At 50.0% G+C, this 27,369-nt stretch overlaps 7 protein-coding genes across 7 annotated transcripts; 3 read left to right on the top strand and 4 right to left on the bottom strand.

The window, feature by feature from the left end:
• Positions 1-11,660: 11,660 nt before the first annotated feature.
• On the bottom strand, positions 11,661-12,683 carry EI90DRAFT_1187473 (uncharacterized protein). The gene is made up of 2 exons (XM_039051558.1): positions 12,413-12,683; positions 11,661-12,342 (listed from the first exon to the last, which is right to left on the bottom strand). The coding sequence occupies exons 1-2, from the start codon at positions 12,465-12,467 to the stop codon at positions 11,822-11,824; spliced, it is 576 nt and encodes a 191-aa protein (XP_038915487.1). The 5' UTR covers positions 12,468-12,683; the 3' UTR covers positions 11,661-11,821.
• Positions 12,684-13,331: 648 nt separating this feature from the next.
• Positions 13,332-13,585, top strand: EI90DRAFT_2834224 (uncharacterized protein; the record flags this gene model as incomplete). Its single annotated transcript, XM_039053641.1, has 2 exons — positions 13,332-13,424; positions 13,475-13,585. Coding segments are annotated over 2 exons (204 nt in total), but the record flags the coding sequence as incomplete, so codon positions are not given.
• Positions 13,586-15,476: 1,891 nt separating this feature from the next.
• On the top strand, positions 15,477-16,768 carry EI90DRAFT_3145777 (DHBP synthase RibB-like alpha/beta domain-containing protein; the record flags this gene model as incomplete). Its single annotated transcript, XM_039065344.1, has 2 exons — positions 15,477-16,103; positions 16,124-16,768. 2 exons carry the CDS (start codon positions 15,477-15,479, stop codon positions 16,766-16,768), a joined length of 1,272 nt encoding a protein of 423 aa, XP_038915485.1.
• Positions 16,769-17,100: 332 nt separating this feature from the next.
• EI90DRAFT_3145776 (protein-tyrosine phosphatase-like protein) lies at positions 17,101-20,849 on the bottom strand (the record flags this gene model as incomplete). The annotated part of the gene is made up of 6 exons (XM_039065343.1): positions 17,101-17,208; positions 17,399-17,601; positions 18,521-19,746; positions 19,803-20,016; positions 20,044-20,190; positions 20,342-20,849. The coding sequence occupies 6 exons, from the start codon at positions 20,847-20,849 to the stop codon at positions 17,101-17,103; spliced, it is 2,406 nt and encodes an 801-aa protein (XP_038915484.1).
• Positions 20,850-21,406: 557 nt separating this feature from the next.
• Positions 21,407-23,378, bottom strand: EI90DRAFT_3280961 (arsenical pump-driving ATPase; the record flags this gene model as incomplete). The annotated part of the gene is made up of 8 exons (XM_039066793.1): positions 21,407-21,948; positions 22,000-22,138; positions 22,202-22,309; positions 22,425-22,575; positions 22,641-22,734; positions 22,886-23,024; positions 23,086-23,153; positions 23,306-23,378. The coding sequence occupies 8 exons, from the start codon at positions 23,376-23,378 to the stop codon at positions 21,761-21,763; spliced, it is 960 nt and encodes a 319-aa protein (XP_038915483.1). The 3' UTR covers positions 21,407-21,760.
• Positions 23,379-23,501: 123 nt separating this feature from the next.
• EI90DRAFT_3145774 (uncharacterized protein) lies at positions 23,502-25,671 on the top strand (the record flags this gene model as incomplete). Its single annotated transcript, XM_039065342.1, has 6 exons — positions 23,502-23,523; positions 23,571-23,649; positions 23,707-23,823; positions 23,887-24,706; positions 24,764-25,092; positions 25,149-25,671. 6 exons carry the CDS (start codon positions 23,502-23,504, stop codon positions 25,669-25,671), a joined length of 1,890 nt encoding a protein of 629 aa, XP_038915482.1.
• EI90DRAFT_3060588 (regulator of chromosome condensation 1/beta-lactamase-inhibitor protein II) lies at positions 25,609-27,278 on the bottom strand. The gene has a single exon (XM_039060504.1). The coding sequence runs from the start codon at positions 27,079-27,081 to the stop codon at positions 25,756-25,758; it is 1,326 nt and encodes a 441-aa protein (XP_038915481.1). The 5' UTR covers positions 27,082-27,278; the 3' UTR covers positions 25,609-25,755.
• Between the last annotated feature and the right edge of the window lie 91 nt (positions 27,279-27,369).

The raw sequence follows: 27,369 nt of genomic DNA, 5'->3' as shown, positions 1-27,369 counted from the left end.
ACAAATAAGGAATAGGCAAAAAGCCCAAATTACGTCTGGGGTTTGTGGAGTGAGAGAATTAAAAGCCAACTGAATGGCAAGGTCTGGAAATGTCTATGAATAAGCAGGGGATGTCAGGGACTCGTCCAGGGTCGAGGGGGTCCGGGTGTAGCATCCGGGACCGAGAGCCTGGCGGGGGGCGGATCGGGCATGCGTACTGACAGGCCCGATGCGGGACAGTGGTCCCTGGCCACTTAGACTGAAGTGGAAAGTTGTTATTATCATTAAAGGAGAGATATTGTACTACTTACCTGAAGTGGAAAGTTGAGAAGAAGGCTACTTCTTCGGTTCCCACTTCAGGTTCGTTTATATACATGTGGCTTGGATCACATGACGGGTGCCACGTCACCCTCGCACACAGCCGTGACCACCTGGGTGTCTCCGTGGGAGATCCCGAGGGCATCCGGTGCAGGCGTGCATGCTGGGCACAGCAGGAAGTCGCCCGAGGTGCCCGGGCCGGGTACATGGTGGGCGCGCTGCAGATGGGTCAATGGTACATTGATACAGAGAAAGTCGTCCATGTAGAATAAAGGAGAATAAAGAAGAAGTAAGATAAGGAGAAACTGAGGAGGGGAGGATGAGGGGGGAAGAAGGGAAAGGGGGAGGAGGTAAGGAAGGGTGGACCGGCGGGGTACCGGGTCAGGTTGGGCCGGGTGGAGCCGGGTCAGGCGGGTGTGCCCTGACAGGGGACTACAGAGAAAGATGTCCGGAAAGGTCCGGAGCCCAGAAGTTGCAGTCCAGAAGATTGGGGTTGTAGAAAATATCAAATGATAAAACAATAAAGATTATCAAGACCGGAGTGTCAGGGTGTCAGGGTGTCAGGGTGTCAGGGCACACCTGCCTGACCCTGCTCTGCCTGGCCCAGACCCACCTGATCCCATTGTCCTCCACCCGGTACCTCTACCCTCCCCCTGCCCTGCTTCCTCCCTCCTCCCTTCTTTCTTCTTCTTCCTTTCTTCTTCCTTTCTTCTTTCCTTTTCCTTCTCTCCTTTCATTATACAGACGACTTCCCTTATATCAATGTACCATTGACCTGACTGCAATGTAACATGCCCGGACCCGGGTGCACCAGGCGACTTCCCATGCACCAGGATCTCTTGTGGAGATACCTGGATGGGCATGGCTGTGTCTGTAGATGATGTGGCCATCTCCCACATGGCCTCAACTGCATGTATATAAACATAGCCTAAGTGGGAACTGAGAAGTAGCCTTCTTCTCACATTTCCCACTTCAGTGTCATATCCATCCCCGGCCATCGACTTCCGGTCTCTCCGATCCCTCCGTTCTAACTCCGCTCCCCCCTCACCAACCTCGGAGCCCCCGTATTCCGCAAACCTCTCGGTACCCCTCGATGGTCACCACCCCCTCATTTCAATTTATTACCTACGCCTCCCTAAGTACGGAGCCCCGAAGACTTCCGGACAGCTCCAACGTCCGCTAGCGCACTCCCACCTCCGCTGGGCAATACACTCGCCTGCCCTGCAGAGCCCACCTTCGGGCCTATCCCTCCTTTCCGTTTCTGGGTTAACGCCTGCCTTTCCGCTAACCCCGCGAACCGACTCATCGGTAATATTCAGTCGGCTAATGTCTTAACCCCGTTAGCTCCACTCCGTTCGGCTCCGCCAATTGCGGAACCGTCTCCGCTGTAACCATATATATACACCACTTGTACATAGGTTACACCCCAGCAGATAAATCAACTAGAGTTACCCCCCCTAGGTTCTAAGTGCCAGTCGGTAAGTTAGGGCACGGACGTGTCACTAGGCACAGCGCTCTTGGCAGAAGTCGCTGAGGCCAAAGCCCTCCATTACGGAGACATTCCTTCATCTCAAGTCTGGTCTCTGACATTCAGCCTGAGTGGCCAGGGACATCTATCTGTACCGGGCCCACTGCCATGCATGCCCACGTCACACCCTACTGGGCCCTCAGCACTGGGCGATATACCCAGGTGCTCTCGACCCCAGGTCGGTCCCTGACACAGGGCACACACCCTGACTAGCCCGGACCCGGACCCGGATCCACATCCACACCTGCACCTGCATGTGCACTGAAGGAGAGAATGAAGGAAGGTCAGTTGGGAGGTTCAAACGAGACCACCACCAAGCTGTTCCCTGGTTCTTTAGTTAGGATGGGGAAGTGTACTAGTAATATTTGTTGTAATTATAGTACCAATCCAAGTGTTTTGGCTAATTCTATTTTTATGGGTTAGTCTAAAGTTTCTGGGAATTGACTTACAGATAAACCGAGCCCTGCGGAGCTGTTCCTTTATTGAAATTTCTTAATTTGTCTAGGTGTAATTCTGTGTAGCATTGTTTAATTTGGAATTTTAACTTGAATTAAATCTTCTACTTGGTGAAGTTTCAAAGATTCTACTCAGTTAATGGATTTGGATTGTGTCTGGAGTGTCCCTTGAGTTGTTTTATTTTTGTCTTATTTTATTGCTTGTTTTAACAGTAGCAAAATAACTGTTTTGTGTTTACTGTTACAAAAATGGGGCCAGAAGCGCCCATTTTTGTCCGTTCTGGCACAGGAATAGGAAAGGGGGTTGGACATAGGGGTTTACAGGTGGTTTCACAGATGGTTTAACATGTTGTTGAACAGGTAGTGTGGCAGTGGGTTTTTGATTGGTTAAACTTAATTACTATACAAATCATGTGATACAGAACCCATAAGAGTCTAAAATGGGAAATTCCCATTTCCATAACATTTACACTTTGAAATCTGGAGTGTTAACCAGCTCTCCTGTTGAAATATCTACTTAATATTTCTCTTCTTAATTGCTGCCTTTTACTACAGTGGCAATCTTAACTGTATATCACTTTTTCGTGCTGGAGTGACAACCAGAAATGCTTGAGAAAAATAATACTCTATTTTCTTACTTCTCTGAGGGGGGGGGGGGCGAAAAGTCGCAGAAAGGGTCTCCCTTTTATACTCCTTGGGTCGCCTTCCTTTTTCATGCTCTACCTTGTATTTACAGGATTTATTTACAGTGTATTTTTCTCAAACTGAATAAAAAATGAAATTTTCACGCTATAGTTCTACTACAGTTTGCTGTGCTGAACTGCAGCTCTACTGCAGTCAGACTGCACCTAGAATCCTTATTGTCCTTCCTCACCTAAGCCATTTTAATGGTTAATTAGAACTTGACTGCACTGCATTTGTCGCAGTTTCCTATTTCAAATTCCTCATATTTACCATTAAATTTGCTATGACTTGGTGATTCTGAATTCAAACTTTGCATTACTATGCGTACAGCTGCGCTGAGACCTTCAGCTGATTTATTCCATTTTTTATTCAGCGACATTTAGTTAAAATGAGACTTGAAATGGTAAATGAGTGAATTATTCAGGTTTAAAACCAAAAGAAAAAGTTGCCAGTAGTCAAGAATTACTCAAACGAATGTATCATAGCTCTCCACTTCATTAGAATATTGTTCCCTAAAATTCCTGCCATGGTCCATCGTAGTTTAGTGGTTTTCATGGATTTCGTTCATCTTCCCTGATTCCCCTTTGTATTATCATATCCTAATCCTCCATATGTATTGTTCATTGTTATAGTAGGTCGTCCTCAAAGACATCATATTTTTATGTATTTTATTTAGGGCTCTGAACCTCTTGAAGCTGTCTTCCTGCACGTTTTCAGGTTTCTAACTTCATGTCCTTGTATCTCATTCATTTCTGGATGGTTTTTCACGTTCTTGGTATCATAAATTTTCATTTATTCCCACCTTTCCAATGGTACTAAATTTGTGTTCTATTTCCTGGTATTCGTTGAGTTAGCAAAAGTTTGCGCGCACATTCGGTAATCACATGCATCGTTCCCATAGTCATTTGTATGCGGGTACTGTTTCTGTTTAATTGTTCAGGATTTATGGTATGTGTGGGTGTTTATATCCTTCATATGGGCTTCCGTGATTTATTTCAGATTTTTCCCTCATGATCTAAGGTTGTTTTGCACTTTCCATGCTTTGTTTTGACTGGGCTCTTCCTTATTTGGATGGAAATTGGTCTTCGCGATCTGCTGAAGTGCGGATCTCAGTTCCGATGGCCGGTTCCCTTTGCATTGCCACCCTCACATGTCATTAAACATGATGCAGATTTCTATATTCCCATCATTGGTATAACTTCACAACAGCTGGACCGTTTGGGCTGAAAATTTGCATAACTATAGTTCCCTATTTTTCATAATTTCCGTGTAAATTTTGTTGTATGTTTTAATTATGGATCCTTCGTAAACATTGTCTTTTCCCTGAGTCCGGACTTTTGATGTGGCTATTCCCATTATTGGATATCTCATTAATGCATGATCCTTTTATTATGAAAATTTGGGTGAATTAAGGTTAGATCCCTTCCTTTCTAATGGGCTATCAAGTTCGTCTCGGTCGTTACTGGTTGTTCTTCACGCTTGCTTTTTAAATGTTGTCCTCATTTTCCGGGAGTTTCAGTCATATCTCCGTCGTTTATGGGTAGTTTTCCCTGTAATTACTTTCATTGGGTCCGTTTGGGGGACATCTACATTTCCTATTATAAACACGACTTTGAATTTTGCATTAGTTCCTGAGGAATCCTTGTTCCGTGGTACTTCCATCCTTGGCTACATGTGCAGACGTGGGAAAGTAGTTTCCATGGAGGTTCTCTGACTGTTTTTATAGTCAAATCTTGGTCGATTGTCCTAATTCTTGGTTTAATATTTGCTATAAATTCTCCCGAGAATTCCGTCTCGTTGATGCTAAGCTTGAAGTATTTTTGCTAATTTTCTTTCTTCCATTTTATCGTATGTAGTCATAATGTCAGGGACGGTACAGGAGAGGTGGGGGTAGCAGCGTAGCCTCCAGTGCTAGCGGCCCAGGTGGCAGCGGAGTGGTGGGAATGTATAGCAAATGGCCCTCACTCGGGCTCATGTCCCTGTCCGGCTTCTTAGGCTGAAGCAGTAGTGATTGTTATTAGGATGAAAGACTAAGCTAAACTAAAGTAAGACACTTGCCTGAAGCAGTAGTGAGAAGAAGGCTGCTTCTTCGGTTCTGCTTCGGCTCGGTTTATATACAGGTGGGAACGGGTCACGTGGGGGGTGCCACATCAGCCTGGGTGGAGCCAGGTTATCGTGGATGGCTCCGCAGGCGGTCCCAGGTGTCAGAGGGGGGAAGTACAAGTAAAGATGCATGGCGTATCTGGTGGCACAGTATCCATGTGGGGTACTCGGCACCAGACATGTCCATGCTACATGGGTAAGGGGAGAGGTCATCCATATAAAGAAAGGAAGGAAAGAAAGGAAAGAAGGAAGACAAAGGAGAAAGGGAGAGAGGGAGAAGAAGGAAAGAGGAGCAGCAGGAGGGTGCGGAGCGGCATGCCCTGACACATAATAATTCGTAAAATCTTGTCAAAATTTGTTAAAATTCAGGTCCTTCTATTTTCTCATATCTACTAATTGTATGGGGTTTTGTGATTTATCTGGCATATTTCCATAATGGGTTTCCATAGTGTGACCATTATTTCTCCTACAGCACTTCCACTCTGTGCGCCGCATACTCCAGGCCCGGTTCCTATCCTTCATGTGACTTCCAGGTATCCCCGGAAGTTTTCGCCATATTGGGCCACTGTGGGAAAGTGAGAAGCTAACCTTCCTCTCACTTTCTTACCCACAGTAGTCATGCCCTGAGATGGGCTGTGGACTGTAGAGAGGGGTCATGGGGACCCAGGGTCCGTCCCCTGACATGGAGGCAAGGTAGGAATGGGGAGGCACTGGAGGTGCAGAGACCGGAGGTAGGAAGGAGGGTGGATAGGCAAGTTGAGATTTATCAACAACGAGCAGGCCCATCTCCTTTGAACAAGGGGTCCAAGGAGGTGGTGGTATGGTGGTGGAGGTCCGGAGGTGATGTGGACGTAGATGGGAGGCAGAGTGGGAGAGAGTCAAAGGAGGGGGTGTCAGGGCACGCCACTCTTGTCATATCCATCCCTGGCCATCGACTTCCGATCCCTCCGATCCCTCCGGTCTACCCCCGCTCCTTCTCCACTAACCTCGGAGCTCCCATATTCCGCAACTCCCTCAGTACCCCTCAATGGTCACTGTTAGAACGGGCGGATGCAGACGACTCCGGAGTGGAATCGGAGACTTAGCGTGGAGGGACCTTGGCCTCAGCGACTCAAGTGGAGCGCTGTGCCATTGCTGTTTGTCCATTTGGTCCTTAATTTCACAGTAGGTGAGCAGGAAGTCTCTAGGGGGCATTTCAGGTCGATTTCGGACTAAACCAAAACGAGTATGTACAAGCGCCAATATATATAATGGAAGGGGCAAAAGCACAAGGAAAACAAAGGGTAACCGAATCGGAACGAAGACATCCGAAGGGGAACAAAGGGTAGAGGGAGCGGAGCGGTACCGAAGGTCATAAGGCAGGACCTGTGATACGTCCGAAAGGAGGTAGGGAAGGCGAGGCCCAGAGGGGCAGGAGGATGAGGGGAAGTGGGGATGATGACTAACTGGCTAGAATAGAAAGAAGCAGTAGTCCAAATAGGGATGAAGGGAAAACACGAGAAATACATTACAGGTGGCGAGAGTGCTGAAGGCGATCCACGAAGCTCGGGGGTTGCGGAGGTTACGGAGGTTACGGAGGCGGGGTTGAAAGTCCGAGGGATATTGGCAATGGTGTTTACGTAGTATGAGGTCACCAATGCAATGGACTAAGACCGAGGTGGAGTCAAAGTCCGAGGTAGGGACTATGACGGAGGCTCGGAGTAAGGTACGAGCGGTGTCCGAGTGCGAAGTACGGAACAGCGGTGGAAGGTCGTAACTTGGCGGAAGGGTGGCAGAGGAGTAACAGAGGGAGGAGAGAGGGGAAAGGTAAGGAAGAAGGAGTGGCGGAAAGGAGAGTAGTCAGGTCCGAAGGTGAGTATCGGAGCGGACGGGGGAAGTGTAGGAGGATGACGGGAGGGTGGAGGTGTTGTGAAGGGGGAGCGGAGTAGTAGGAGGGTGGCGAGAGGGGCGGTGTTCGGTCTGAGATGAGTATCGGAGCGGACGGAGATAGGGTCGAAGAGGTAAGGAGGAGGTGTGTTGCCAGGACCGAGGGTGAGTATCGGAACGGCAGCAGTAGGTTATGACTCCGGAGGTGAAGAGGGTGGAGGTCCGGAAGTCGGGTCGGGGTCGGGTATGCACGGATATGACAGTCACCACCCCCTCCTTTCAATTTATTACCTACACCTCCCTAAGTACAGAGCCCCAAAGGCTTCCAGACAGCTCCGACGTCCGCTAGCACACTCCTGCCTCCGCTGGACAATACACTCGCTTGCCCTGCAAAGCCCACCTTCGGGCCTATCCCTCCTTTCCGTTTCTGGGTTATCGCCTGCCTTTCCGCTAACCCCGTAACCTGACTCATCGGTAATATTCAATCGGCTAATGTCTAACCCCATTAGCTCCGCTCCGCTCGGCTCCGCCATTTGCGGGCCCGCCCTCGCTGTAACTATATATACTTAACTTGTACATAGGTTACACTCCAGTAATAAAATCGACTAGAGTTTACCCTCTTCAGTTCTGGTGGCCAGTTAGTAAGTTAGGGCATGGATGTGTTTACTAGGCACAGCGCTCCTGGCATAAGTCGCTGAGGCCAAAGCCCTCCATCACGGAGACACTCCTTCGTCTCGACCTGGTCTCTGACAGCTCTGCTCCATGCCACACCTCCCATTGCTCCTCTTTCCTTCTCCTCCCTCTTTCCCTTTCTCCTTTGTCTTTCCTCTTTCCTTTCTCTCTTCATATGGATGACCTCTCCTCTCACCTGTGTAGCATGGACATGCCCGACGCTGAGTACTTTGTGTGGGTACTGCGCCACCGGGTATGCTGCGCATCCTCATTTGTACTTCTTTCCTCTGACACTCAGGATCACCCGCAGAGCCATCCGCAATAGCCCAGCTCTACCCAGGCTGATGTGGCACCCCACACATGACCCGTTCCCGCCTGTATATAAACCGAGCCAAAGCAGAACCAAAGAAGTAGCCTTCTTCTCACTACTGCTTCAGGCAAGTACCTTACTCTAGCTTAGTTTAGTTTAGTTTAGCCTTTCATCCTAATGACAATCACTACTGCTTCAGCCTAAGAAGCTACCTAGGGACATAAGCCCAGAGAAGGGCTGCCCACCATACGGTCTCACCACCCCGCCGCCATCCAGGCCACTAGTGCCAAGCTTTATGCCACTACCTCCGCCTCTCTCGAGCTGTCCCTGACAGGAGGTAGTCCTAGGGCCGTTGGCATCAACCGGAGGCAGCAGAGAGAGATTGGGAGGGTGTCAGGGACAGCTCCAAAAGCGGCAAGGTCCCGGTGTGTGGGACTCGGTGGGACGAATACCGGCTATGTGTAGTGGCGATCCCGTCACAGGGTGAGCATCCCCAACCACTGAAGTGGGAAGTTGAGAAGAAGGCTGCTTCTTCTGTTCCCACCCCAGGTGCTATTATATACATGTGGCTAGGGTCACATGGAGGAAGCCACGTCATCTCCACACACAGCCACACCTCCCTGGGTGTCTCTGCAGGAGATCCCAGAGGTGGCTGCTCAGTAGGCAGGAGTGTGTGTGGTGTGTGCGGTGATCAGGGGGGCGGGGTTAGGTATGTAGTGGTACATGGAGAAAGGGAAATTGACCATAGAATAGAAATAGAGAGAAAGGGGGAAAATGGGAATGGGGAGATGCGGAGTGATAGTGGGGGAAGCGGAGTAGTGCAGTACGGCGCAGGGTGCGGTGCGGGGCCAGGCAGGTGTGCCCTGACAGAGGGCTGGTGGAGGTCATAGGAGTCATATAGGAATAGGGTGGCAGGAGGCGGAAGATCCGGGATATGACAATACTATTACAAGGTCAAATTTTGAAGTTCAACTGCATGAAGAAATTGTGTATCTACATATACTAAAAGCTTACGATCGAAGCACTCCGATTGGTCACCTCGACTTTCTCGCTCTCTCATTTGCGCTTCTACGCTTGCTCATTGGCCGGACTTATCACGGACATTGACGGTTTTTTGTCGGAAGCAATTCGCGCGCGTCAACCGTTACCCGGAGTTACGCGGTGTTCCCAGCTGTGCAATGCGCTTCATTCTGTGCGCGGAGTCCTAATCTCTCGCTGTCTTTCCACAGCGGTTTTCGATTGACACACCTGTCCCTGCCCTCCACTCTCACTTGCAACATGTTCATCCGGATTGGATCCCACGACACTCCCACGAGCATTGCATTCTGCATTGACAGCCCCGGTTCTCTTTCCCCACCGATCCAGCACGTTCCAACCCAAGTTACATCCTCATCTCATTCCACTTACTCAGCAGTCATTCATTTGCACACAAAACCTCGGTGGACGTCTTTGCATTCGCTCAACTCTCTCCTCATGGCCCTCAACCTCAAGTGATAATTTGAACAGAATATGCAGGCTCAAGCAAAGACTGGAGGGTGTGTATGGTGTGCCTAAGAGATGTTTCGGAGCCACCTGGCCCAGAGTAGACTAAGACGTTCATTTATCTAACTTGCGCGGGTCCAGCCGGACGACTCTCTGCTCAAGCTCTCGCTCTTTAAGGTTTTAACCTTAACCCCAAGTTGGGTCGGTTCCGACGCGGTCCTCTCATTGGCTCCCATTTCGCCCTCATGTCCGGATTGGGATTGACGTCCCCGACATCAATTTCAGTGCTCATTTGACATCCATTCGCACTTTGGCTGCGTTTTCTTAACGCCTAATTGTTTGACACGTAACCTAATGTCCATTCTATACACATGCTGGCTTTAGCTACCTCATGCTCATTATACTCAGTAGCAGTAATGCAGGTGACTTTCGGCATCCACTCCCTTCGCGAGTCTCACCGCGTTGTTTGACTACCTTGTGGCTCTTCGCTCACATGTACAGAGCGATTAAACCACAGCACACTCAGTCACTGCATGATATGCCGCTTACAGCACAGGAATTCACCGAACCATGACAGCCAACTGTACACAGTGCTGTCGAGAGCATGAGGTCGGAATTATGGTATGATGCTAACGTCTTGTTCTCATGCCAGAGGAAGCGAGGGGGAGCCCGAGGGTTCCCATGCCTTGGATGGTTTCCAGATCATTTCCGCCGTCGGATAACCATGCATCATACTTAAAATCCTCGTCAAACAGATGAACTTTGAACCCACACATGGGGCCAAACCAACAAACGAAGGTCACTAAGGGCGGGTTGTCAATGGCTAGGTATAGGGCAAAAGGTGAGATTCGGCAGTACAAGTGCAGCGACCAAAATCAACAACGCGCCAAAGACACCTTCACACGATAACGGATGTGCGAGAAGGTAGCCGGATCGAACATACAAGTTAACCGTTTCCGAATACTCAGAATTAGCCAGTTCATAAGAAAATGAACAATGTCGCGGCGCCGGGTCTTGTAAGAGCATGATTGGATTTGCTCACAAAATAGAGGTGACAACGATTGATGCGAGGATCCGCAGGTCTTGCCATCCACAGATCGATTTCGCGATCGACGCCGCCGTCGTGCCAAAGATCGAACCCGTGACGTGGCCACGGGGAACGGTATAAATTCGTTAACTTCAGCACCGGTCGATAAGCAAAGCCGTTGAACGGTAGAACGATGTCAACCAGTTGCCGGAAGTGTCGAAGTGTTACAAGCTACGGCACCGAGGGGGGATGGAGAAAGGAGTCAGGCTTTGTCCTATACCATAACGGATTATAACCTTGGAGTGTCATCAAGCACAGCAGAACGGGTGGGGAATAATATTCAGTTTGTTGGCAAGTGACGAACATTTCAGGTCTTCCCTGACCGATACGTTGCTCTGCAACAGGCAGTAGAAGGCGTCCCTTGGAGATTGCAAATGATTATGTTATATGGTTTCAGGGTAAGCTGTGAGAAGCTAGGCAGTCTTGAACACCAAAGGGAACGGTTACGCCCATAATTCATTGTCGGGCTACACCCTGGGACGGAGTAAGTCGGGGGTCAAGACCGCAAATTAATGAACGTTTTACAAGGATTGACGATATATCGGTCACTGTTGGACAAACGTTGTTCCTTGAATGGATTACAGTGGTACTGTCGACGGCCATGGGCTCAGTATGCACTCCGTGACCGGTAATCTGGAGCTAGGACGCAAGTTCAGATCCAGCTGGAGTTTTTGTCTCACCTGGGGTGGACGAAAAGCCAAAGTTCGTCCCTTATTGGGCAGTGGTGCTCAGGCGTATGACCACCACAACTTTTGATGAAACATTGCATGAGGCTGTCTTTCATTGTGCACTTGACGATAGCCACGAGGAACGTGTTGTGGTCCGTCTAGACTCCTCCGCCATATTGATGTCATTCGTTTGCGATTGTTCCTGAGCCCTGAGGTTTGATTGGTTTTGACAGCGAAGGTTCGACGGCCACAAATGGCCGACACAGGCCGTGGGCAAATCGCATGAGCAAGGGTTGCATCGATGAACAGAAGGAGTGGTTGGGAAAACCTTATATGATCTCGGTCCATGGATACCTTTAGATCATCCCGGCTCAACCTGAGATGGAGGTTTCACTAATGGAAGCCACATCAGGTGGAAGCATTCGTACCGCTAAGCACGGGTGCGTAAAAATGTTGCACCGGCCCGTGTCTGAGAAGAAAAGGCCCCACAATCGTTACAGAAAACTCCCGGCTAGAGACTTGACGAAGGTCAATTTGACTATGAGACTGAGGGACACGCGTTCTCGGTTCAGGTTACGGCAACTTCATGAGCGCCAATCAAACCACGGGTGGCGACCCGAAGATTGAGCGTCAGGTGGCCCAGGCTATAGTACTAATGGGGCAGTTGACCTAGATTGAGAGTGTCCCCATTAATTCATTCTGTGGATACAAACGCTGATCAGAGATATTTGCTCCTTGATGACTGTGCACCTCAAAGTGCGAGCGGGGAAGGCACACCGACCTGCAACAGCGGGTAAGGTAACAGTACAAGTGAGATGGACATTGGAGATAAGATAACACAGATTCCAACGACGTCAATGGCGGTATTCGGTTCGCCGAGCGTGACTTTGGGATTTGAGTGAATATAGATGAAGAACCTCCTCGGCCACTTGGACGGGACGCCGCACGCACGGTGATTAACGGGTTTATCGCTGGGTGTTCGATGCAGACCAAGCGAGAAGCGGCGTCGGCACTATCCGTTTTGGCTATACAGTCATTCCGAGTATATGGGTTGAATGTAATATCCCTTTGGGAACGATGTGGAGGTGGCGCACAGGCTGAGTCATTGACGACGTGGCCGGCCGAAAAATGCCTCAATCGATGTGCAACCGTCTGGCTGTGTTGGAAGATGGTTCTGTGCAGAAAGGAATGTTCAACGTCTCGTAGCACTTATCACACACCAGATGGCATGAATGAATAATACATTCCCATTCCTAGGATGAAATGATATCCTGGATCGGAACTTATAGTCCGTGAGTGCACGGACGGGGGCCATTTGCACGCCCGCATGCGCTGGCCGAGTTCGCGGGGTGTTCACTGGCCTGGCTGGAACAAGCGTCCAAGGGAATGGAACGGGGGGAGGTGAGCGGGAAGGGCGTTTCCTTTTAGAGCGCTTGGAGATGCTTTGGATCCGAAGCTTCCATCGAATTAGTCAGAGGGTTAAAGAACACCGCGACGACAGCTTTCAGGCTTGCTTTCGACCACTCATATCCCCCCCGTGATCATCCGTGACGCAGGCGGTAGCGTTCTGCCTCGTCGAAGACAGCGGGCGCCCAGAAAAGTTGACCATTCGCCACTTGATCCGATACATTTGATTGAGAACGGAGATCTCCTTTCCCCTCTCTCCTTTCGTCTCGCTGCCTGACACTCCTCCCATAGCAATCCCCCAAAACTTCGAGTACGACACCCCACTTTCCCCCCTACTGATCATGTCTTACAATAACCCTGCCTCCTGGGACAACGTTCCCCTCGATAACGATGCTTTCTTGGCAATGCTTCAAAAACAGATTGCTGCCACGCCTTCCGCATTGATGCTGGATTCAACCCGCTTCCCAGCCCCACCAGTCGACAATCCGACTCCCCCAGCCAGCGAGGAGAGCAGCCCAAGCCCCCCCAGCTACGGGGAGAGGGACCATCCCCAAGCGCTCACAGGCACGATGATGAGGGAACCAAGCGGAAGGCTGACGACATCACCGATTCTGAAGAAGATAGTGACCGTCCTGCAAAGTCGCAACATCTGGAGGGCAACAAGAGGTCTGCTACATCCAGCAGTCGCAGGAAAGGCTCTTCGGGCAACACGGTTCGTCCACCTTCCTCCGCTCCCTCCACTCGTAAACGCACATCCGGCTCACGTTTCACAAAGGACGAGAGCCGACTTCAAAAACGAAAGGAACAAAATCGTGCGGCCCAACGTGCTTTCCGTGAAAGAAAGAACGCCATGTCAAAGAGGTACGTCATGCTCGTTCAGGTGCCGGTCGGATATTGATCTCGTTATCCCCAAAGCTTGAGGATCAACTTGCAGTCCTTGAGGCCAAATCCAAGAATCAGGACTTGGAGAACACCAGCCTCCGAGAGCTCTTGAGTCGTTTGCAAAACGAGAACTTGGTGCTCAAGCAGTCGGCGTTCACCTTCAACTTCCCCAACAACTCCGCTCGTGCCGGCTCTTCCACTACGGGCGCTTCCGCCTCCGCAACCGGCAACCCGTCAGGTTCCCCAAAGGCTCTATACCCTAGTTCGTCCAGTTCCAGCTCGGCGGCTTCTTCACCCGAGTCGACTCAAGTTGTTTCTGTCCATTCATCTCTCTTCTTAGGAGGTCCATCAGGTCCAAGTAGCAGCAATTCGTCCAGCTCGCCACCTTCCGAAGCGAACACCTCTCGCATTGACCTCATCAGCCTTCCAGACTACAACAGCATCGGGGATGACCCGAAGAAGCCTCAATACACCACTATTGCCTCCAACCCTCTGTACACTTCGTTCAGGGACACAAGCTTGGACCCCTTGCCTGGAATGCTTTCGGTGATTATGGTCAGGATGGCGTAGACGGCCTCAACCTTTTCGGTATCCCCCCAGCTTACGGAAGCAGTTTCGAGGGAGACGTCACATCGATCGACGAGATCTTCTCTCAACCATTTGACTTGAGCAGTGCTTTCTCCAATAGTAATCCATCGCCTACTTCAACCACCCTCGTTCAAGTCCCCAGCGATTCGCCGGGCCTGTATCGGACGTCAAGCCTTCAGAGCAGCTCGGACGTCTCAGGCACCACTGCTGCTACCTCCTGCCACGATTCCGGTGAAGGTTGCCCCAAGACAGCAGAGGATGTGAGAAGAAAGATGGCAAATTCGGTGCCTAGCACGTTCGGCCCCCCTATAACAGTGATGACTGCTATTCCCTCTGCTCCCTCCACCTCATCCGTTAACAACGGAGAGCCGAGAAAGGCTGATGAAAAGGATGCGTGCGCGCATGCTAGGATGGCAGCGCTGTGTGCGGACTTGCCGAGGACTGTGAAGAAACCCAACCAAATCGAGATTGGGAGAGCTTGGGAGAAAGTCAGACAGCATCCATCATTTGAGGTTAGACCTTCTCAATGACCTTGGCTGCCCGTACTCGAAGTGTTGATGGTTTTATGTTCACTTCCCTGCTCTACCCTGTTGTACAGGAATGCGACATTGACGAGTTATGCAACGAACTGAGCGCGAAGGCTCGTTGTGACGGATCGCGTCCCGTGTTGGAGGCGGAATCGTTTGACAACATCGTCAGGAGGTTGCCAAGCATGTACAAGCGCTGAGCCCTTTCCTATCTGTAGGCGAGTCAACACACGAGACGTTGGGGATGTGTGTAGCTTCCTCCTTTCCGTCCTGCGCAAAACGTGATTGCGCGTCTATCTTGTTGATGTCCCATCCTGACCATTTTTTTTTACTTCGGAACACCCCCGAGTCGCAACCAAGTGATCGAGCCCGTGTTGTCGCCTTGCGCCTATTTATTAACCGCTTGTGCACATGGGGGTTTCTTTTTTCTTTCGCTGCAACCACACCGACCGAGTTTGTGGATTTCCTTTATTGCAACTGCTTTGACTCCTGTATATCACTGACAATCTGCTTTGCACTTACCGTACGAGAAAGAATCAATAACTGTTTGCGCGTTGCTGTCATCACTTTTTTGACATTGAATTAACGCGCGCTTCCGTATTTCGGATCTTATTTTCCTGAATCACCTAGGTACTATACGCCTCCGGAAATTTCGTTCTGGTTGACGGAGGACCGTAAGGCTTATCATTATACTCCGTTCTATTTGCGCACTTCTTCGCGGCTCCACCGCGGAGGGGAAGAACTTGATCGATCATCGACTCCGAGTCATATCTAATCGACCAAGATTCTCGCTGTCTTGTTACATTCACCTACTCCCTGCCACTTCCTGCTGTAGTCATTTGCGCCAGTGTTCGGTGCCCCAGCGGCAGCGGTTCTTCTCTGCATCAGGTTCAAGCCATCTGGCTCGATCTGACAACAAGATGGAAGTCGAAACCGTCATACTTCCCTGTGATCCATACTCCATATCTTTCGAAGAGCACGGGGAGAACGTGATACCCGTCATATCCTCCTTAGATACCCGACGTGCTTTGGAAGATGCTTGCTCCATATTAAAGAAAGGTCTTCAACCAATAGCTTTCCCAACCGAAACCGTGTACGGTCTTGGTGCACTCGCACTCAACCATGACGCCGTTTTGAGAATATTCTCGACAAAAGGTCGACCAGCGGACAACCCACTGATCGTACACGTATCTACGTTATCCATGCTCAAACGCATTCTTCCACCTTCATACACCCTCTCACCTCTTTACCAATCACTCATCAAATCATTTTGGCCCGGTCCTTTAACATTGTTATTCCCAATCACCCATTCATCTCTGATCCCAACTTCCGTCACTGCAGGTCACGAAACCGTAGCCATCCGTATTCCATCCCATCCCATCGCCAGAGCTCTTATCGCACTCTGTGACGAACCTCTCGCTGCACCCAGTGCCAATTCCTCCGGACGTCCAAGTCCCACCCGTGCAGAACATGTTTATAGGGATTTAAATGGGAAGATTAAATGCATTCTTGATGGTGGACCTTCTCAGGTCGGACTCGAAAGCACGGTTGTGGATGGATTAGGAAGGATGGACATCTACGCGTGTTGAGACCTGGTGGGATCACGGTTGAACAACTTGAGAGCGTCGTTGCTTCTCACGATGAGAGTCAAGATGGTGCAAGAACAAGACAGCCGACGAAGGTCCTGGTTCACAGGAGAGATTATAAGGATGAAGACATCGAAGCGGCACCAACGACACCTGGAATGAAGTACCGTCATTATGCACCCTCATCGCCCGTCATTCTCCTCATGGACCCTTCGCGACTGATAGTAGAACTGCCACTATCGTTAACAGAAACAGGACAGAAACCGATTGCAGCTCAGACCGTCCGATCGTTCCTAGCCGCCTTGTTCTCTAGTTCGGACCGTCGTAGTACAAAATTGGGTCTTCTGCTCACCTCAGACTCGCCTTATCTCACGCCATTCAATGCGGCCCTCTCCACATGCACCTTCTATTGCAGGCACGAATACAAAGTCCATCTGCTGGGTACATCCAACACACCCCAGGTCACTGCCCAAAGACTTTTCGATGGGTTGCTGAGTTTAGACAATGACGGTGTTGATGTAATCATCGCAGAGAGCATACCGGAGACACATGAAGGACTTGCAATAATGAATCGCGTGCGCAAAGCTGCTGGTGAAACGAGATACGTATTGCCGGTGGTGGACTAAACAAAAAAGACAGGTATTGAAGAACAAGTTTATAATCAAGTACCAGGCACTCGTAGATAGGCTGTTCTGAATTGATGATCTAGGGACACAAACAACACCGTGCTGTAAAAGACCCAACGCAAGGATAACAAATACAAACTCTAGCCCAGAAAGGGGAGGGAACAGAGAACAAGTAATGTAGCCCAAATGTTTAAATTAAGAAAAGGACATAAGAACCCGTCAGATTAGTTCATATGAAGCTGAGATTCACCGAACACAAAAGTTTGGGTGTCCGCACAGAGGCAGATAACGAAAAAAATCAATATGATTCATGTGTAGCGGGAAGCAATAGTTTAGGTGCGAGAAGTGGTCCCCTCGTCGGTTAACGATCCTATGCTTGGCTGTTTGCGCTTGATGGACGCCCGATTCCCAAGCCTATACAAGCCGCCTTCTGCGTTGAACTGGGCGAGGTTGGCAGTGGATATGGTATACGTGCCCGGAAACATATCGTCCCCCGATGCCTCAACAGACGGAAACACTATCTGGGGAGGGGAAAGTCGAGGAGAAGAAATCCTAACTGTAGGGTAGATCTGCTATGGGTGATACTGGTCATCCCTCAGCAGCTACAGTTGCGCGAGGCGAAAAACTTACATGGCGACTTAGGTTGTGCACACCTCGTTCTACTAGCTCTGCGTTTATTTCGTCGACAATCTCCAATGCCCCTACAACAACGGCGAGATGGACAAAAACGTACTGCCGCAAACTCTGGCAAAGACTCATCCGTTGTTGGCGCATATCTTCCAGAACTTCCCGAATGGGCTCAGCGATGGTTGACAAGGGTGACGGCGGCGAGGCTGAACTCGAATCCCCGGAGGAATCACGTCTAGGCTTCTTAAGACGCTCATCAGCATCTTCCTCATCATCGGTCATGTCAAGCCCGGATCGATAAGCACGTGCCTCTGGAGAATCTTTCACAGGCCCTTTGGGAATGGGGATAGGGATCGCATGAGGCGACGATCGCGCCACAGCCTTTGAATCTCCAGAGCCCAAATCGTCTGTGGCTTGCAACCTCCTACTTACGTCACGGGGCAACCTAATCATCCTCGGGGGGACATAGTCACTGGCGGAAGCTGGGTTGACTCTGGATGTCTCCGGGAATGCTTCGGTCCACGTTGTCCGTACTGTGTAGTATGCGAGGAACCACTACCACCCTTTCCACTGTCGTGCGCATGTTCGTCGATAGACGGAACTGGAAGGTTAGGCTGACCCTGGTCTACACTAGATGGGTTGGAAGAAACCAGGTCACCTCTCACAGACGACACGTTGAGGGTGTGCGGGAAAGAAGGATGTGCAGGCGGATGCGAGGTTGATTTCATCGGGGAGTCAGCAGGTAAGGAGCCCTGTACGAAAGGGGTCCAGAGGAATTGACCATTAACGCCCTTGACGGTAAGCGACTACCTTCAGGAAAATTACTTAGTTTATCTTCAACTGATGAGGCTGTGGCCGAAGATTTCAAAGGAGATAATGCTGCTGTGCTCTGCCGTTCAACACTGAGCGACGATCCTGTCCGGTTACCGTCCACCAAAGAAGAATGAGTAGTTACCGCGCTGGTGCTGTCGATATCCCAGTCCATCGAAGCGCCCAATTCGTCAAGGGATCTTCTACTAGGCTTTGCCTGACCAACACGTGCCAAGTTATTAGGAGTCTGCTTCATCGGCTGTGGCGAGGCCGACACAAGTTGCCAACTGGGGGTGTGGGAGCCGGTAAAATCACCTCGAGAGGCTAGAGAAGGCGCTCCTGTGGCTTGATCGCTGTTATCCAACTCCATGGCATTTGAAAATGACATCCCTTCCCTGGGTTCGGCAGATCGCCTCAGATCTCTCAGCGACTCCAAAGCACGGGAGAGCGGTGCCATAAGTATGTCTGCCTTCTCTGCCGTTAGGTCCGTCATTGAGTTGTTCGGATGGTGCTTCTTTCTTGGCGAAGCCGAATTGCGCAAAGACGAGGGAGGAGATGTAATAGGCCGCCCGGCACCTTCTTCTGGCAAGGACTGCATATTAGACGGAAATACCCCTAGGTCACTTCGGCGTTTCTTAACACTTCGTTTGTCGGCTGACGTCAACGGTTTTCTGTCGTAGCGCAGATGAATAGCGCCACTATCGTCGGGATGAAGCGGGGGGGGAGAGTGGTGAGATGGTGGGAACACGGGGGGATCTTCGTCCGACTTAAACTCCTGCCTCCCCTTGATTCGGAAAATTTCCTGCTCCATCTTTGTGCGGGTCTCCCGTCGTATTGCATCCAAAATTGCATCAACCATGACGAAGGAACCAGTCCGACCAACACCAGCACTACAATGGACAAGCACAGGACCAAGAGACAGTCGACGGCTCTCATCCTTCTGTCCAGTCATGCGGATAGAATGTTGCTTCGCCTCCACCCTCAGCTTGTTTAGCTCCTTAATAAGCTCGAGAAGATGTTTCGGGGATTTGGGCACATTCAAGTCGGGCCATCCAATGTACTGCAGTTGGGTTACCTTACGTGCAGGCGCCTCCGGGTACGAACTGTTCCTCAATTCGAATGTCCGTCGAATGATGGTGTCCTCCTCCTCTTCTTTATCCTTCCCGTGCTCATCGTATATCCCGAAATTGTATCCTCCAAAGCCGCCGTTCTCACCGGGTGGATCAATGTGAACGGGTCCCTCCTCCTTCAGCAATTTCAAGCTCAACGGCCCAAAGTTTCGGTCACCCCAATAGTTGCCACATTTGACGGTGTTCCCTTCTTTCTGCCGGGTAACCATTACTATAATTGACACATTCTGTTCCCAGCAAAGCGTCCAGAAGTCGGCAAATGTCGATTCAAGTGGACCCTGCGTGGCAATGTACCTGAACGTGGTACCACGGGGTTGGATATAGGACGCGTTGATATAATCAGACTTGTCATCGTCCACGGGCTCTATAAGTCGAACTCGCGCGTGCTCGAACGGCCAAATATTGCGGTATCTGACATTTATGACTCAGAATCACAGAGATTACTGGGATCCAAGGGAAATACCCACCTATTCTTGGCACCCTTTTCTATGCCAGCCGTGATGCTGTATGGGAAAAATGATTTGTTCAGAGCAAGCCCGATAGGTTTCATTGGGAACTTCGCAGCTCTGTTTTCAGTAGCACTCTCCCTTGAGTGATGATCCATAACACCATGGAGTCGCTTTTGCTCCCCAAGCTCTACTCGATAGAACTGCATAGCTAGGTCTTCCAAGGCCTCGCCCCCTGTATGGCCACCTGGGCTCCTAGCACTCGCTTTCCGGACAATTTCACGAAGCCATTCGAACGGTAGCTCATCCCTACGCTCCAACACCCACTCTGGCAGTTCGAGGGGAATACGCTCAGTAATACCCTGCGACAGCTCCAGATACTGACGTATGTTGTCGTAGAATGGATTCGCTACGGTCCTTTTGGTAAATCCGGATTCGTGTGGTAGTCGGCCTGTCTCATCCGTCAGATCACGCTTCCCAGCGCTCGTCGTCGATGCTGAAAAGGTAAATGATAAATGAGGGTTATTCAAACGTTGCCGTAGGGAAGTTGGGAGACTTACATTGCTGGAAGGCGGCCATCGGGAGCTCGCATGAATGCAGCACACCCCGTGATGATTCTTCATCCTTCCCAGGGGGTGTGAGGGGCCTGCTATCGATCAGGCTTGGGTGAACTCTAGAGATACCGGAAAACCCTCCTTGGAGGAAGCACAAGGACCCAGTGAAACCTTCGTTCTCGAATTTTCGGAGAAGGCTCAAAATGTTGCTTCCGGAAGTGAGAGCTGTGGAGTCAACATCGTAGGCGATGATCCTGCGGGCCGACCGCCACGCATTGAAGATAGGTTGACAGGAAGCAGGCGCGATCATATCTGCTAACTTTTCCAGTGTGGATGAAGACCGCTTGAGCAGCATGGTGGGCACAGATAAGTTGATGGCCGATTGTATACGGGAGTGGAGGAAATAATGATGGCTTCGAATGTCGATCACAATCACGTCTGGGGAAAGTTGTGAGGATAGGAGGGGTCGCTGGAAAGAGGTGGTGGTGTCGAGGCAAAGGAAGGCCTCAAGCATCTGAGGTTGGATGGGAATATACCTTGAGCTTACACTATGAGCGGCAAGATGATGCTTGGGAACAACTCCGTTCCTACCAACCCCAGGGAGAGATTTTAGACTATTTGGAGGCGCGGAGGCATGAGAACTCAAGAAAGGACCCTTGAGATCGATTGATGTCAAAGGAGGGGGCATAACGTGGGCATTTAGTGGCCAAGCGGAGCCAGGTGTGCTTGAGAGATTCGTGAGTGCAACTGTAGGGGCCCCAAAGACAGACTAGGCGTCCTGAGAGGGATAGCACCGGGGGTTGGGGGAGGGGGATGGAGGGACATCCTTGAGGCGAAAGGGGAGGTGTCTTGCGCGCTGAATCTCCTGCCGATGGCTTGTTGAAAAGTATCGAGGTCGTCCGGGGGGTTGGTGAGCTCCTGAGGATCCCTTTTCGCACTCGAGAAGAAGTCATCCGCCATGAGTTTCGTGGCGGGAAGGGAGTGGGACGAGTGCTATCGTCAGTGTCGTCGAGGCTCAACCAGCTGGGGACGGATGAAAACGGCCCATTTGCTTTTTTGGTGTCATGCTTTAAAGAAACCGTCCCTCCAATTGAATATGACGTCATACGCCTCCCGGCACACATAACCGTCAACACGCTGATCGTCAATCTAGGCCTTCGCTCCTAGTTCTGCGACCCTCCAAGCGGTTTCTTTTCTGCGATTTGTTGATTATTGGTGAGCAGGGAACATACGCTGGACTGATGATGCCCCATGATATTCCTCCATCATTGCCAAGCTCCACCACCATCTGCGGCGTTATGAAATCAAGACACAAAAAACTAAAACATCAACCCAACACCTAAGCCGACATGCAACACCCGATCAATGCCCAATCAACGAGTCCAGCATGTGACGGAGCCTGACTTCTGGGTAAAACACCTTCATTCATGAGGGTGGGCCATACGGCTTGACCAGCATTTCGCTGAAGTTCTTCAGCTTTTCCGGACCTCGGACTTCTTCCGTCAGCAACGGTAGCTGAATAATGTGAAAAAATTCGTCGTAGAGCTCGTGCGCCTCGTTCAGATACTTCTGCTGCATCTTGTGCCGAACATTACATTGTTGGCAATTTGAATCTAACCTTTCGTTCAGCAGGCGTTCGGAAGACGAGACTTAATATTACGTACCTTTCGCAGGGAACAGCAATTGGTTCACGACGATGTTGTGTGTGTCAATTTCGTACGCCGTCAATTCTTGGACGAGTCGTTCCGTCTCATACAACGACAGAAATTCTGAAATGCACACGCACACAAATGTTGTTTTTTCCTGATTGTCAAAAGTTGTTGGGCAATTGAGCACAGGATTGTTACTCCATGATTAACCACGTACAGGGTCCTTGAACTGCGCGTTCACCTCGGTGATAACGGCTCGCATGCTTTCCAGTTTCGCAAACATGTCTTCCTGACCTCCCTGTGGAGCACCCATCATAGCGGACATCTTCAGTTTGTTTCCGGCGTGGAAATCAAGCCCAATTCATCCCAGTTTTGTGACACAGCAAAGCGGAATCATAAGAGAACCAACGACGTGGTATCACCTGTTCAAGTTTCCGTACCTGCTGCATCATGGAGCCAAACCGACCTCCCAGTTGGCTGATTTTTCCGAGGGCTTTTTCAAGCACAGTGGGAAACGACAAAAATCTTAGTGTATGCCCAGTAGGAGCGGTGTCGAAAATGATAACGCTGTACTGCATAGATTTGACATGTCTGAATAGACATCAAGCGAATTCAGAACATGGGGTCTCCAAATTGTATGAATTACGGAAACATACTTCATTATTTCTGCGAATCCCATTGCCTCGTCAACACCGGGGATAGCAAAGGCTAGATCTTGCATCATAGCCCCCATGGCCCCCTGTTCGTCAGCTGCTTCCCGATAACCACAAGCCAGAAAAGTAACCAGAGATATCATCAGTATAGTTCTGAAAATAGTAAGAAAACCCAGCAGCTTTTAGGGCCTCTCACGCCGAGTCGTGATGACCCTAAGGAACCTAAGTAACTCCACAGAAGCACTTACCTGCCTCTACCATTTCTTGAATAGAACCATTTGGATCAATTTCCATAGCATAAAGATTATCGAATCCATTAACTTTCGTGGCTTCCTTATTAAATTTCTGCCCAAACGCATCTGATAAATTGTGTGCGGGATCTGTCGACTGCGTGATCGTAGAGGGTCAGATTCCTCCAAAAATCCATAAGGGAAGCGAGAAGGCTTACAATTAAGAGAACTGATTCCCTAACAGCAGCAAGCTGAATCGCCAGTGAGCAAGACGTAGTGGTTTTGCCTAGACACGTCAAGGTGGTAAATCTTGTCCGATCAACGGACCTTAAAGAGCCCACCTACGCCCCCCTTCCCACCTGTAATCGCGAATACGGCATTAAATATACTTCTCAGTGCTCAGTTGTTCCTCTAAGACGTGTTCAAGGCGACGCGTACCACAGAAGATCCATTTTAGAGTTTCCTGGTCCAGTATATTCTGAAGGGTTGGTTCAAGCGTCTCTTCAGCCATTACTATATCTGCCCAGAAAATTTTCTAATCTTGTGTTTATGTCGTCTAACAGGAACTGCGGTATGAGCGCTTGAACCGAATTTCGATCGGTTGCTCGAATTTAGTCACCTGATCGTTCAAGCCATGACAAGGGTCAGTCTCAGAGGTCAGTTTGGGATAATTCTTGCTATACTATGTAGCGTACTCAAAGAGCGCATTTTTTAGTCCTATCGCTCATAAATGAGGAGAGGAACTCTTATGGATTGAGGCTGAATGAATACGGGCGCTATAGGTCAGTAACAGACTGGGTGTGATCTCAAATGTCCCCATTCAGCGCGATATCTCTCAGGGAGCATTGTTCACGGAAGATATCAAAACTGCGCCAAAAACTCAAACTAACTCACGGAAAGGGAAAGAAGTACACGAAGACTGCGCCAATTCCAACAGCAAATCTCACAGACGCCCAGTGTGTTCCTTGCCCATGATCATCGACACCGCAAAGGGATGCTGACACCTTCTTGATCACCAGTTTACAACTCCTGCTCTTTGAGGCGGAGCGCTCGTGGACATATTCGCAACAGCTTTCCTCCCAACGAGACCCTGCTAAAGCCATTCGTCAGCGTGCAACAGGACGCCTCCGTCGCGCTGTGCATTCAGCCGCAGAACTCAGGAATGCCGCCCTCATCCTCTACCAATCACAACGAATCAACTCAGCGTCCTTGCTGGAAATTTTTGTCTATCATTTCATACTTGAGGGTCGCTTCCATCTTAGAAAAGATGACTTCCAGGAGGGTGTCGAGTTCCTCTCCGTGGCGCGTTTTATGCTCGATAAGCTGACAACCTCCGCCGCGACGTCGCATGACCAAGCACTCTACACCCTTTTCTCGGATGAGATTGCACCACAGATTCGTTATGGGGCGCATTCACTTGGTCGAAGCAAAGCATACGACATCGACAGCATTGTCAATGAGGTCGCCCCACGTGTCAGAGACCAGCTTCTTCCGGCGTCAAATGAATTATTTGCACATCTGAGCCAAGAAAAGACTACGTTGGGCGAAGGATCATTACTTCGCGAGATCCTCTGGGAAGGTGTTCCCGTCCCGATGCGGAGCCCCGAACTTGTCGACGCCTTCCTTAAAGTTCAGAAAGCCGAGGATATCCTTCGCGAGGGCCAAAAAACTATTCAAAAGGATTCATTATCCTCATATATCCCTGCTAGCGGAACAAAAGGAGCCTCCAAGAACCCCTCTTCTAAGTCATCCAAAAGCAAAATTGCCGCTTACGATGATCTGCTCCTGGCACTCTCTGATGCCGAAGAAGTTTCTCGACGACTAGTTGAAGCCCGAGAGGTACGTCGCCTCGGCACCACATAACCATCCATTCTAATCGCACATACCATTCAACAGCTGTTCGGTTCTGGTCCTATTTCTAGCGAGAGCGGGGTCCGCGACATAAACTTTATTCACGCATTTATTGGTTACCGCTTATTATCCCAGCGTATTGAACGGGATCTCCTTTTGGTCGATTCACTTACATCGCACCAAAAGGAAGCAAAAGGAAAGCTAACGCAGAATGCTGCCGCTTCCGAGGATCCACGTCTCAATCCAGGACTTGTCAAATTGTACGATGCAATCCTTCAATCCCTAGAAAGAATGAGGACCTTGAGCATCGTGGACGAGAGCATAAACCTTGTTCCAGCGATCGAGGCCAAGCTTTCATACTCCAAAGCACGTCGGTAAGTGTAGCTAACACTCATTTGCCATTCTCGTCCCATTGATGCGGCCCCTATAGTCTACTCTATCTGTCACGAGCCCACTCCTCCGTTAAAAAATACGCTGAGACACTGGCTTTGACAGCCAAGGCACATATATACCTGCGTGAGATGAGATCCCATCTTGCATCCTCTGACAAACCTCCTGAGGACAACTTTTATCCGATCACGTTGAGTGATATTGCGTCTCTGAAGTCGACACTTTTTGATGACGAAAAGGGCACAAAAAGCGAATGGTTCTCGTTCGATGGCGGTCGTGTTGGTTTGCCAGGCATCGACCAAGTCCCTCACAAGAAGCCTTTGTTCTTCGACGTCGCTTTCAACTACATTGAGTTACCATTTGACCGGTTGCAAGCCCGTGCACAGAAGGCACCACTGACGAGAGCCGTCGCCCATGAAGTGGTAAAGAAACCCACATCAACGGAGGTCAAGGAGAAGCGTTTGCCTACAAAGATAGAAGAGGAGCCGCCAGTAGTCAAGATCGTTGACAGCGCTTCGTATAGTATCGGCGGTATATTGGGTGGATGGTGGGGTAGAAAATGAATTTCCCTCATCGGGCCATTGCGGTCGGACAACGCAAAAGCCCCGTTTGTTTAATTTGTGCAAGTACAATGTATAAAATTCTGTCTACTCAACCACCCAAATCCAGCTGGTCCCGCAGCCTGCCCATATTTTTCTGACCGATCCTTGTGTAGCACCCCCATCGTCGGATGGTGGCCAAACTCTAACCGGTTCCCATACATCTTCGGTTGAGCCCAATCCCAAATTCCCATGCTCATTCCAACCCCAACCAAAAACACTGTTCGAATGATCTGATTCATCCTCGATCAATGCGAGCACATGCTCACTTCCACAAGCGAGGCCGATAAGCTTCGTGCTGGTATGTTGAAAAAGGAATGCAACTTCTTGGGGAACAGAAGATGTGTAGGGCACAGAAGGCATGATGGATGCGCTTGTAGTCGGCTGAGACTGGCGATGTCCTAGCTGACCCTTCACGCCACTTCCTGTAGAGTAAACCCTCCACGACGAATTGCCCCGCGAAACAAAGTAGGTCCCATTCCAGGTACATTCTAGCGACGTAATGTCCGGGATGGAATGGATCGATGCCAATTGAAATTTCCGATTTGATCCTCCAGCATAAACGTTGCCCTCGTTGTCGACAACTATGGAGTGTTGCTGACCCGCGGACATGCTCACGACACGCCTCTGATGGGGTAGTAAAAGTATACTCCGAGGGGTTTGAGCGAATGGCTGGGCCTTATTCGATTTCTGGAGGATATCGCGCGCTTTATCGGACATGAGCTCGAGCTCAAGTTGACCATGCCGGCTTGCACCCCACCCCAAAACTACTTCTTGTTCTAAGCCGTCAACCGTCGTCACGAGCACCACAACTAAAACATGATGAGGCCCAGAGGAGATCATCAGAATACGATAGACAATGGGGAATGTAACTTTGAGACCAGTTCCTTTAATAGCGGGTTCCAACGGAACTGAACTAGGAACAGCCTGAGCTGGTTTAGGGACACCTCGATCGCCGAAATCATTTGAACCAAAAGAGAAAATTAGATCTGAACTTTTTTGGCGGGAACCTTCTTGTTTCGGCGTGAACACAATGAATGAGGCTTCCCAGCAAGCAGCAACAGCTGTCGCAATGTATCCCTTAGCCCCTAATTTCGTGAGGTCCAGTGGCCTGAAGGTGTGGCTAGAGCGTATGGAAATCAATTGCCCTTTCGAACCATCCCCGCAGCCCCAGAGAGTTGTCTTCGTCGGTGGGTCACTGCTCCGGCGACAAAGAACCAAAGTGTGATTAGCGCCACCTGCAACCTGAAGTACTTCAGCAGGACCAGGAAAGTGGGTCCCCTCGAACACGCATGGGGAGAATCTCGGTCTATCGAACGCGTCTCCGCTTGCCAGTTGCCCTTTCGCATTAGAGCCGGCTGCTAGCAAAGTCATAAGGAATCAACAGCACCATCACGTGGAGTGAGACGGGGTACTTCCCAATCTAACCCTACCACCTACGCGCCGTGTGGGACTCGCACTGATCATGGAGGGTCAGGAATACCCTACAGGATTACTTTGAATTCATCATATCCTACATGCACACTGCTATGACCCTCCCTTTTGTTGGCTGTGTGTGGTCGGCTTCCCCCGATCGATGATCATATCCAACAGCTTGATCAGTTCTGTCCCGATCCTCTTCCCTCAAACACTAAAAAATGGTCCCGCTCTAGGTCTTCGACG

Source organism: Cantharellus anzutake, assembly GCF_015039405.1.
Source record: "Cantharellus anzutake strain C23 chromosome Unknown EI90scaffold_27, whole genome shotgun sequence".
NCBI classification, from domain to species: domain Eukaryota; kingdom Fungi; phylum Basidiomycota; class Agaricomycetes; order Cantharellales; family Hydnaceae; genus Cantharellus; species Cantharellus anzutake.
The sequence above is the reverse complement of the archived record's forward strand: the minus strand, read 5'-3'. Positions and strand labels throughout refer to the sequence as shown.